Here is a 12,347-nt window from a genome sequence, read left to right on the forward strand (position 1 = left end):
TGGTTTGATCCCAATTTAGCTGGAATTAGCAGGTTTGATCCCAATTTAAGGTGGAATTAGCAGGTTTTATCCCAATTTAAGGTGGGATTAGTGGGTTTAATCCCAATTTAAGGTGGAATTAGCGGGTTTGATCCCAATTTAAGGTGGAATTAGCGGGTTTAATCCCAGTTTAAGGTGGAATTAGCGGGTTTAATCCCAATTTAAGGTGGAATTAGCAGGTTTAATCCCAATTTAAGGTGGGATTAGTGGGTTTAATCCCAATTTAAGGTGGAATTAGCGTGTTTGATCCCAATTTAACATGGAATTCCCATCCTCCCATCCATCCCCCCAGGTCCCTTCCTCTTCCAGGCCCCCCTGCGGGACGAGGAGGAGGAGGGCCCGGAGGAGCCGGTTGCCGGTGCCGGGAGCGCCGCCGGCGCCGAGCACCCATTGGCCGAGTACCCCTGGTTCCATGGGACCCTGTCCCGGCTCCGCGCCGCCCAATTGGTGCTGGCGGGGGGGGCGGGCGCCCACGGCGTCTTCCTGGTGCGCCAGAGCGAGACGCGGCGCGGGGACTACGTGCTCACCTTCAACTTCCAGGGCAAGGCCAAGGTCAGGCGCTGCAGCCCCTTGGATCCCATTGCTATCCCCTTGGATCCCATTGTTATCCCATTGGATCCCATTGTTATCCCCTTGGATCCCATTGTTATCCCCTTGGATCCCATTGTTATCCCCTTGGATCCCATTGTTATCCCCTTGGATCCCATTGTTATCCCCTTGGATCCCATTGTTATCCCCTTGGATCCCATTGTTATCCCCTTGGATCCCATTGTTATCCCTTGGATCCCATTGTTATCCCCTTGGATCCCATTGCTATCCCTTGGATCCCATTGTTATCCCCTTGGATCCCATTGTTATCCCCTTGGATCCCATTGTTATCCCCTTGGATCCCATTGTTATCCCTTGGATCCCATTGTTATCCCCTTGGATCCCATTGCTATCCCTTGGATCCCATTGTTATCCCCTTGGATCCCATTGTTATCCCCTTGGATCCCATTGTTATCCCCTTGGATCCCATTGCTATCCCTTGGATCCCATTGTTATCCCCTTGGATCCCATTGTTATCCCTTTGGATCCCATTGTTATCCCCTTGGATCCCATTGCTATCCCCTTGGATCCCATTGTTATCCCCTTGGATCCCATTGTTATCCCCTTGGATCCCACTGTTATCCCCTTGGATCCCATTGTTATCCCCTTGGATCCCATTGTTATCCCCTTGGATCCCATTGTTATCCCCTTGGATCCCATTGTTATCCCCTTGGATCCCATTGTTATCCCCTTGGATCCCACTGTTATCCCCTTGGATCCCATTGCTATCCCTTGGATCCCATTGTTATCCCCTTGGATCCCATTGTTATCCCCTTGGATCCCATTGTTATCCCCTTGGATCCCATTGTTATCCCCTTGGATCCCATTGTTATCCCCTTGGATCCCATTGTTATCCCCTTGGATCCCATTGTTATCCCCTTGGATCCCATTGTTATCCCCTTGGATCCCACTGTTATCCCCTTGGATCCCATTGTTATCCCCTTGGATCCCACTGTTATCCCCTTGGATCCCATTGTTATCCCTTGGATCCCATTGTTATCCCCTTGGATCCCATTGCTATCCCTTGGATCCCATTGTTATCCCCTTGGATCCCATTGTTATCCCCTTGGATCCCATTGTTATCCCCTTGGATCCCATTGGTTATCCCTTGGATCCCATTGTTATCCCCTTGGATCCCACTGTTATCCCCTTGGATCCCATTGTTATCCCCTTGGATCCCATTGTTATCCCATTGGATCCCATTGTTATCCCTTTGGATCCCATTGTTATCCCCTTGGATCCCATTGCTATCCCTTGGATCCCATTGTTATCCCCTTGGATCCCATTGTTATCCCCTTGGATCCCGTTGTTATCCCCTTGGATCCCATTGTTATCCCCTTGGATCCCATTGTTATCCCCTTGGATCCCATTGTTATCCCCTTGGATCCCACTGTTATCCCCTTGGATCCCATTGTTATCCCCTTGGATCCCATTGTTCTCCCATTGTTCTCCCATCATTCTCCCATTGTCCTCCCATTGTCCTCCCGTTGTTCTCCCATCGTTCTCCCATTGTCCTCCCATTGTCCTCCCGTTGTTCTCCCATTGTTCTCCCATTGTTCTCCCATTGTTCTCCCATTGTTCTCCCATTGTCCTCCCATTGTTCTCTCGTTGTTCTCCCATCGTTCTCCCGTCGTTCTCCCATTGTCCTCCCATCGTTCTCCCATTGTTCTCCCATTGTTCTCCCATTGTTCTCCCATTGTCCTCCCGTTGTTCTCCCATCGTTCTCATCGTTCTCCCATTGTCCTCCCATTGTCCTCCCATTGTTCTCCCGTTGTTCTCCCATTGTCCTCCCGTGTTCTCTCTGTCGTTCTCCCATTGTTCTCCCGTCGTTCTCCTGTCGTTCTCCCGTTGTTCTCCCATTGTCCTCCCATTGTTCTCCCATCGTTCTCCCATTGTTCTCCCATTGTTCTCCCATTGTTCTCCCATTGTTCTCCCATCGTTCTCCCATCGTTCTCCCATCGTTCTCCCATCTGTTCTCCCATTGTTCTCCCATTGTTCTCCCATTGTCCTCCCATTGTTCTCCCATCATTCTCCCATTGTTCTCCCATTGTCCTCCCATTGTTCTCCCGTTGTTCTCCCATTGTCCTCCCGTTGTTCTCCCGTTGTTCTCCCATTGTTCTCCCGTTGTTCTCCCATTGTTCTCCCATCGTTCTCCCATTGTTCTCCCATCGTTCTCCCATCGTTCTCCCATCGTTCTCCCATCGTTCTCCCATTGTTCTCCCATTGTTCTCCCATTGTTCTCCCATTGTCCTCCCATCATTCTCCCATTGTTCTCCCATTGTCCTCCCATTGTTCTCCCGTTGTTCTCCCATTGTCCTCCCGTTGTTCTCCCGTTGTTCTCCCATTGTTCTCCCATTGTTCTCCCATTGTCCTCCCATTGTTCTCCCATCATTCTCCCATCGTTCTCCCATTGTCCTCCCATTGTTCTCCGTTGTTCTCCCATTGTCTCCCGTTGTTCTCCCGTTGTTCTCCCATTGTTCTCCCATTGTCCTCCCATTGTTCTCCCATCATTCTCCCATTGTTCTCCATTGTCCTCCCATTGTTCTCCCGTTGTTCTCCCATTGTCCTCCCGTTGTTCTCCCGTTGTTCTCCCATTGTTCTCCCCGTTGTTCTCCCATTGTTCTCCCATCGTTCTCCCATTGTTCTCCCATCGTTCTCCCATCGTTCTCCCATCGTTCTCCCATTGTCCTCCCGTCGTTCCTCCGTTGTTCTCCCATTGTCCTCCCATTGTTCTCCCATTGTTTCTCCATTGTTCTCCCGTTGTTCTCCCATTGTTCTCCCATCGTTCTCCCATCGTTCTCCCATTGTTCTCCCATTGTCCTCCCGTCGTTCTCCCGTTGTTCTCCCATTGTCCTCCCATTGTTCTCCCATTGTTCTCCCATTGTTCTCCCGTCGTTCTCCCGTTGTTCTCCCGTTGTTCTCCCATCGTTCTCCCATTGTTCTCCCATTGTTCTCCCATCGTTCTCCCATCGTTCTCCCGTTGTTCTCCCGTTGTCCTGCAGCACCTGCGGCTGTCCTGAACGAGGAGGCGCAGTGCCGGGTGCAGCACCTCTGGTTCCAGACCATCCTGGACATGCTCGAGCACTTCCGGGTCCACCCATCCCGCTGGAATCCGGCGGCGCCGCCGACGTCACCTTGCTCAGCTACGTCGTGGCGCCGCAGCGACCCCCCGGTGCGCCCCATGGCGAGAGGGGGGGTATGGGGGGATATGGGGTGGGTATGGGGGGGTATGGGAGGGGTATAAAGGGATATGGGGGCAGTATGGGTGGGTATGGGGGGGGTATGGGGGGATATGGGGTGGGTATGGGGGGTATGGGAGGGGTATAAAGGGATATGGGGGGGGTATGGGGGGGTATGGGGTGGGTATGGGGGGTATAGTGGGGGTATGGGGTGGGTATAAAGGAATATGGGGGGGTATGGGGTGGGTATGGGGGGGATATGGGGTGGACATGGGGGAGTATGAGGGGGTAAAAGGGATATTGGGGGGTATGGGGTGGGTATGGGGGGATATGGGGTGGACATGGGGGAGTATGGGGGGGTATAAAGGGATATGGGGGGGTATGGGGGGGTATGGGGGTATATGGTGGATATTGGGGAGCTTATATTCCATGTTTGATATCCATTCCCTATATCCCATACCCCATTTATCCATACCCTATATGTTCCCTATGCCCTGTACCCCATATATCCCATATATCCCGTATGTCCCATACAACCCTATACCCATAACCCCACATACCCCATGCACCCCTCACACCCCATACACCCCATATAACCCCATATACCCTATATACCCCATGTATCCTATGCCCCCTCACACCCCATACACCCCATACACCCCATACACCCCATATACCCCATGTATCCTATATACCCCACACACCTCATATACCCCATATATCCTATACACTCCATATACCTCATATACCCCGCACACCCCACACACCCCACACACCCCATATACCCATATACCCCATATACCCCACACACCCCATATACCCCATATACCCCACACACCCCATATACCCCATACACCCCACACACCCCACACACCCCATATACCCCATATACCCCACACACCCCACACACCCCACACACCCCACACACCCCATACACCCCATATACCCCACACCCCCATATACCCCATATACCCCATATACCCCACACACCCCATATACCCCATATACCCCACACACCCCATATACCCCATACACCCCACACACCCCACACACCCCATATACCCATATACCCCACACACCCCACACACCCCACACACCCCACACCCCACACACCCCATATACCCCATATACCCCACACACCCCACACACCCCACACACCCCACACACCCACACACCCCATACACCCCATATACCCCACACACCCCATATACCCCATACACCCCATACACCCCATACACCCCATATACCCCATACACCCCATACCACCCCTATATCCCCTCTACCCCATTCCCTTTGTCCCATCTCCCCCCAGGGTCGCGACCGCTCCGGGAGCCGCTCGACCTCCGTTGACCCCGACCCCCTCCTGGCCTCCGACTGCCTCTGAGCCCCCCCATTGGGCCCATTGGGATCCATGGGGTCCATTGGGATCCATGGGATCCATTGGGTCCATTGGGATCCATTGGGATCCATGGGATCCATAGGACTCCATTGGGATCCATGGGATCCATAGGGACCCATTGGGCTCCATTGGGATCCATAGGACTCCATTGGAACCCATTGGGATCCATGGGATCCATTGGGATCCATGGGATCCATAGGACTCCATTGGGATCCATGGGATCCATAGGGACCCATTGGGCTCCATTGGGATCCATAGGACTCCATTGGAACCCATTGGGATCCATGGGATCCATTGGGCTCCATTGGGATCCTTTGGGACCCATTAGGATCCATTGACTCCATTGGGATCCATTGGGGTCCATTGGGACCCATTGGATCCATGGGATCCATAGGACTCCATTGGGGTCCATTGGACCCATTGTGATCCATGGGATCTATAGGACTCCATTGAGATCCATTGGATCCATTGGGTTCCATGGGGATCTATGGGCTCCATTGGGCTCCATTGACTCCATTGGGACCCATTGGGATCCATTGGGACCCATTAGGATCCATTGACTCCATTGAGATCCATTGGGATCCATTGGGTTCCATGGGGATCCATGGGCTCCATTGGGCTCCATTGACTCCATTGGGACCCATTGGGACCCATTGGGATCCATTGGGCTCCATTGGGCTCCATTGGGACCCATTGGGATCCATTGGGATCCATTGGGATCCCTGCCCTTGGAAGCAGAAGCACCGGGAATGCTGGGGGGGGGGGGGGGGGGGCAAAACCCCCATTTTCCCCCTTTTTAACCCCATTTCCCCCCCCGGCTCATAATGGTACGGCCCAACCTCCCCTCCCCCCCCCCGTTTTGGGTCAGTTTTAGCTATAAAAGGGTGAAAATCGGTGTCGGAGCTTGTTTTGGGGTGAAAAAGGGGGATTTTGGGCAAAAATGGGAGGAAATGGGGGTTTTGGGGGGGGAAATGGGGGTTTTGGGGGGGGAATGAGGGTTTGGGGTGAAAAATGGCAGGTTTGGGTAAAAAGTGGTGGTTTGGGCTCAGAAATGACGATTTTGGGGTGGGAAGTGGCAGGTTTGGGGTGAAAAATGGCAGTTTTGGGTAAAAAGTGGTGGTTTGGGGGTAAAAAACAACAGGTTTGGGTCAGAAGAGCCAATTTTGGGGTAAAAAACAGGAATTTGGGGTCAGAAATGGCCATTTGGGGGGTGGAAATCCCAGTTTGGGGTTAAAATCGCCAGTTTGGGATCAAAAGTCCCAATTTTGAGGTAAAAGTGGCAATTTTGGGGTCAGAAATGCCAGTTTTGGGGTTAGAAATGGCCATTTTGGGGTTGGAAATCCCACTTTGGGGTCAGAAATGCCAGTTTTGGGGTCAGAAATGCCAGTTTTGGGGTTAAAAATGCCAGTTTTGGGGTTAAAATGCCAGTTTTGGGGTTGGAAATCCCACTTTGGGGTCAGAAATGCCAGTTTTGGGGTTAAAAATGCCAGTTTTGGGGTAAAAATGCCAGTTTTGGGGTTAAAAATGCCAGTTTTGGGGTTAAAAATGCCAGTTTTGGGGTCCCACACCCCAGTTTTGCCTCAAACCCCCCCATTTTGGGGTGAAAAACACCACCTTTGGGTCCGAAGTCCCGATTTTGAGGTAAAAATGGCCATTTTGGGGTCAAAAGTGCCCATTTTTGGGCCAAAAGTGTCCATTTTGGGGTCAAAAGTGCCCATTTTGGGGTCAAAAGTGCCCATTTTTGGGCCAAAAGTGCCCATTTTGGGGTCAAAAGTGCCCATTTTGGGGTCAAAAGTGCCCATTTTGGGTCAAAAGTGCCCATTTTGGGGTCAAAAGTGCCCATTTTGGGGTCAAAAGTGCCCATTTTGGGTCAAAAGTGCCCATTTTGGGTCAAAAGTGCCCATTTTGGGGTCAAAAGTGCCCATTTTGGGTCAAAAGTGCCCATTTTGGGTCAAAAGTGCCCATTTTGGGTCAAAAGTGCCCATTTTGGGGTCAAAAGTGCCCATTTTTGGGCCAAAAGTGCCCATTTTGGGGTCAAAAGTGCCCATTTTGGGTCAAAAGTGCCCATTTTGGGGTCAAAAGTGCCCATTTTGGGTCAAAAGTGCCCATTTTTGGGCCAAAAGTGCCCATTTTGGGGTCAAAAGTGCCCATTTTGGGGTCAAAAGTGCCCATTTTGGGTCAAAAGTGCCCATTTTTGGGTCAAAAGTGCCCATTTTGGGTCAAAAGTGACCATTTTTGGGTCAAAAGTGCCCATTTTGGGTCAAAAGTGCCCATTTTGGGGCCCAACCCCCCACTTTTGGCCCTCCCAACCCCATTTATGACCCCAAATCCCCCCCAATGGGGGGAGGGGAAAGGGGGGGGAGGGGAAGGGGATCCAAGCCCCGCCCCCTCCCCCCCCCAGGGCCGCAGCTGTTGCCCCTCCCCCCCTCCCCCCCCTTTGCCCCTCCCCCCCCCCGGGGCTATTTCGAGCCTCGCTCCCGCCACCCCCATTTATGGTAAAAGCCCCGAGGCCTCCGCCCCTCCCCCCACCCCTCCCCCCACCCCCCCCCCTGCAGCCTATGGGGCGCCCCTCCCCCATCTGCCCCCGCACCCCTCCCCCCTCCCGTCATCGAGGGGCTGCCCCATGGATTCTATGGGGCTGGGGGGGGGCTATGGGGCAGGGTATGGGGGTCTCAATGTGCTATGGGGCAGGGTATGGGGGTCTCAATGTGCTATGGGGCAGGGTATGGGGTCTCAATGTGCTATGGGGCAGGATATGGGGGTCTCAATGTGCTATGGGGCAGGATATGGGGGTCTCAATGTGCTATGGGGCAGGGTATAGGGGTCTCAATGTGCTATGGGGCAGGGTATGGGGGTCTCAATGTGCTATGGGGCAGGGTATGGGGGTCTCAATGTGCTATGGGGCAGGGTATGGGGGTCTCAATGTGCTATGGGGCAGGGTATGGGGGTCTCAGTGTGCTATGGGGCAGGATATGGGGGTCTCAGTGTGCTATGGGGCAGGGTATGGGGGTCTCAATGTGCTATGGGGCAGGATATGGGGGTCTCAATGTGCTATGGGGCAGGGTATGGGGGTCTCAATGTGCTATGGGGCAGGGTATGGGGGTCTCAATGTGCTATGGGGCAGGGTATGGGGGTCTCAATGTGCTATGGGGCAGGGTATGGGGGTCTCAATGTGCTATGGGGCAGGATATGGGGGTCTCAATGTGCTATGGGGCAGGGTATGGGGGTCTCAATGTGCTATGGGGCAGGATATGGGGGTCTCAATGTGCTATGGGGCAGGGTATGGGAGTCTCAATGTGCTATGGGGCAGGATATGGGGGTCTCAATGTGCTATGGGGCAGGGTATGGGGGTCTCAATGTGCTATGGGGCAGGGTATGGGGGTCTCAATGTGCTATGGGGCAGGGTATGGGGGTCTCAATGTGCTATGGGGCAGGATATGGGGGTCTCAATGTGCTATGGGCAGGATACAGGGCTCCCAATGTGCTATGGGGCAGGTCCCAACCCACTATAGGGCAGGATATGGGGCTCCCAACGCGCTATGGGGCAGGACATGAGGATCTCAACGTGCTATGGGGCAGGATCTGGGCCTCCCAGTGTGCTACGGGGCAGGATATAGGGCTCCAAACACACTATTGGGCAGGATATGGGGGTCTCAATGTGCTATGGGGCAGGATCTGGGGCTCCTAATGTGCTATGGGGCTCCCAGTGTGCTATGGGGCAGGCTATGGGGGTCCCAATGTGCTATGGGGCAGGATATGGGGCTCCCAACGCGCTATGGGGCAGCCTACGGGAGTCTCAACGTGCTATGGGGCTCCCAACGTGCTATGGGGCAGGATATGGGGCTCCCAACCCGCTATGGGGCAGGATATGGGTCTCCCAATGCCCTATGGGCCTGCTATGGGTCTGGCCCCCCCCCCCGCTATGGGGCCGCCCCCCAGCAAAGGCCAAGGTTGGGGGTAACCGGAGCTGAGCAGCAGCTGCTCCTCAGGTTTCCATCACCCAACACCACCCCCCCTGCCCCACACCCGCTATGGGGCAGCCCCACAGCCCCTATGGGGCAGCTCTCTACACCCTATGGGGCAGCTTTATACCCCCTCTAGGGCAGCCCCACACCTGCTATGGGGCAGCCCCACAGCTCCTATGGAGCAGCTCTATACACCCTACGGGGCAGCCGCACACGTGCTATGGGGCAGCCCCACAACCCCTATAGGGCAGCTCTATACCCCCTATAGGGCAGCCCTACATCTACTATAGGGCAGCCCCACATCCCCTATAGGACAGCTCTCTACCCCCTATAGGGCAGCCCCACAACTGCTATGGGGCATCCCCACAACCCCTATAGGGCAGCCTCACCCCTCCTATAGGGCAGCCCCACACATGCTATGGGACAGCTCTATACCCCCTATAGGGCAGCCCCACATCCCCTATTTGACAGCTCTCTACCCCCTATAGGGCAGCGCCACACTGCTATAGGGCAGCTCCATACCCCCTATAGGGCAGCCCCACACCTGCTGTGGGGCAGCTCTATACCCCCTATAGGGCATCCCCACACCCTCTATGGGGCAGCCCCACACCACCTGTAGGGCAGCACTATGTCTACTACAGGGCAGCCCCACATCCCCTATGGGGCAGCCCCACACCACCTGTAGGGCAGCACTATGTCTACTACAGGGCAGACCCACATCCCCTACGGGGCACCCGGACACCCGCTATGGGACAGCCCCATAGCTCCTATAGGGCAGCTCTCTACCCCCTATAGGGCAGCCCCACACCTCCTATAGGGCACTTCTAGGGCATCTATGGGACCTCCAATGGATCATCTATGGGGCACCTATAGGGCCTCTATGGGGTGCCTATGGGTCTCTATGGGGTGCCTATGGGTCTCTATGGGGTGCCTATGGGTCTCTATGGGGTGTCTATGGGTCACCTATAGGTCACCCATGGGTCACCCGTGCCATGACCCGAAGGGGGGGGAGGGGACATTTGGGGACATCGGGGGGGGAGGGGGGGGGGGCTCCATCCCCTCCCATCAATCACAGCCAGGAATAGACCATGGGGGGGAGGGGGGGGGACACCAATGGGGTCCTATGGGGCAGGGGTGACACCAATGGGGTCCTATGGGGCAGGGGTGACACCAATGGGGTCCTATGGGGCAGGGGTGACACCAATGGGGTCCTATGGGGCGGGGTGACACCAATGGGGTCCTATGGGGCAGGGGTGACACCAATGGGGTCCTATGGGGCAGGGGTGACACCAATGGGGTCCTATGGGGCAGGGGTGACACCAATGGGGTCCTATGGGGCAGGGTGACACCAATGGGGTCCTATGGGGCAGGGGTGACACCAATGGGGTCCTATGGGGCAGGGGTGACACCAATGGGGTCCTATGGGGCAGGGGTGACACCAATGGGGTCCTATGGGGGGGTGACACCAATGGGGTCCTATGGGGCAGGGATGACACCAATGGGGTCCTATGGGGCAGGGTGACACCGATGGGGTCCTATGGGGCAGGGTGACACCGATGGGGTCCTATGGGGCAGGGTGACACCAATGGGGTCCTATGGGGCAGGAGTGACACCAATGGGGTCCTATGGGGCAGGGTGACACCAATGGGGACCTATGGGGCAGGGTGACACCAATGGGGTCCTATGGGGCGGGGTGACACCAATGGGGTCCTATGGGGCAGGGTGACACCAATGGGGTCCTATGGAGGGGAGGGACACCAATGGGGTCCTATGGGACAGGGTGACACCAATGGGGTCCTATGGGGCAGGGATGACACCAATGGGGTCCTATGGGGCAGGGTGACACCAATGGCGTCCTATGGGGCAGGGGTGACACCAATGGGGTCCTATGGGGCAGGGTGACACCAATGGGGTCCTATGGGGCAGGGTGACACCAATGGGGTCCTATGGGGCAGGGGTGACACCAATGGGGTCCTATGGGGCAGGGTGACACCAATGGGGTCCTATGGGGCAGGGTGACACCAATGGGGTCCTATGGGGCAGGGTGACACCAATGGGGTCCTATGGGGCGGGGTGACACCAATGGGGTCCTATGGGGCAGGGGTGACACCAATGGGGTCCTATGGGGCAGGGTGACACCAATGGGGTCGTATGGGGTAGGGTGACACCAATGGGGTCCTATGGGGTAGGGTGACACCAATGGGGTCCTATGGGGGGGTGACACCGATGGGGTCCTATGGGGCAGGGGTGACACCAATGGGGTCCTATGGGGCAGGGTGACACCAATGGGGTCCTATGGGGCAGGGTGACACCAATGGGGTCCTATGGGGCAGGGTGACACCAGTGGGGTCCTATGGGGCAGGGTGACACCAATGGGGTCCTATGGGGCGGGGTGACACCAATGGGGTCCTATGGGGCGGGGTGACACCAATGGAGTCCTATGGGGCAGGGTGACACCAGTGGGGTCCTATGGGGCAGGGTGACACCAATGGGGTCCTATGGGGCAGGGTGACACCAATGGGGTCCTATGGGGCAGGGTGACACCAATGGGGTCCTATGGGGGGGTGACACCAATGGGGTCCTATGGGGCAGGGGTGACACCAATGGGGTCGTATGGGGTAGGGTGACACCAATGGGGTCCTATGGGGTAGGGTGACACCAATGGGGTCCTATGGGGGGGTGACACCGATGGGGTCCTATGGGGTAGGGTGACACCAATGGGGTCCTATGGGGGGGTGACACCGATGGGGTCCTATGGGGCAGGGGTGACACCAATGGGGTCCTATGGGGCAGGGTGACACCAGTGGGGTCCTATGGGGCAGGGATGACACCAATGGGGTCCTATGGGGTCCAATAGGATCCTATGGGGCAGGGGTGACACCAATGGGGTCCTATGGGGCAGGGTGACACCAATAGGGTCCTATGGGGTCCAATAGGATCCTATGGGGCAGGGGTGACACCAATAGGGCCCTGTGGGGTCCAATAGGATCCTATGGTGTGATGGGGGGGTGTGGGCTGTACCAATGGGTGTCGTCCCCCCCCACATAGGGGGCGGAGCCAAAGGGGGGCGGGATTTGCGGGGGGGGGGGTTGGACCTTTATGGGGTGGCCCCCTCATAAGCCCCCACCCCGAGGGTGGCCGGACCCCCCCCCCCCCTTTGCTGTGCTTGGAGGGGGC

At 55.9% G+C, this 12,347-nt stretch overlaps 1 protein-coding gene across 1 annotated transcript; it reads left to right on the plus strand.

The window, feature by feature from the left end:
- Positions 1–331: 331 nt before the first annotated feature.
- On the plus strand, positions 332–5,190 carry LOC133264407 (SH2B adapter protein 1-like; the record flags this gene model as incomplete). Its single annotated transcript, XM_061444359.1, is given in 5 exon segments — positions 332–591; positions 3,630–3,639; positions 3,642–3,725; positions 3,728–3,840; positions 5,119–5,190. Coding segments are annotated over 5 exon segments (539 nt in total), but the record flags the coding sequence as incomplete, so codon positions are not given.
- Positions 5,191–12,347: the final 7,157 nt, after the last annotated feature.

The sequence above is a fragment of the Pezoporus flaviventris genome, unplaced genomic scaffold (assembly GCF_033815535.1).
Source record: "Pezoporus flaviventris isolate CSIRO_AGI_PZ_B2104156 unplaced genomic scaffold, CSIRO_AGI_Pfla_v1 ptg000834l, whole genome shotgun sequence".
In the NCBI taxonomy this organism is placed as follows: Eukaryota; Metazoa; Chordata; class Aves; order Psittaciformes; family Psittacidae; genus Pezoporus; species Pezoporus flaviventris.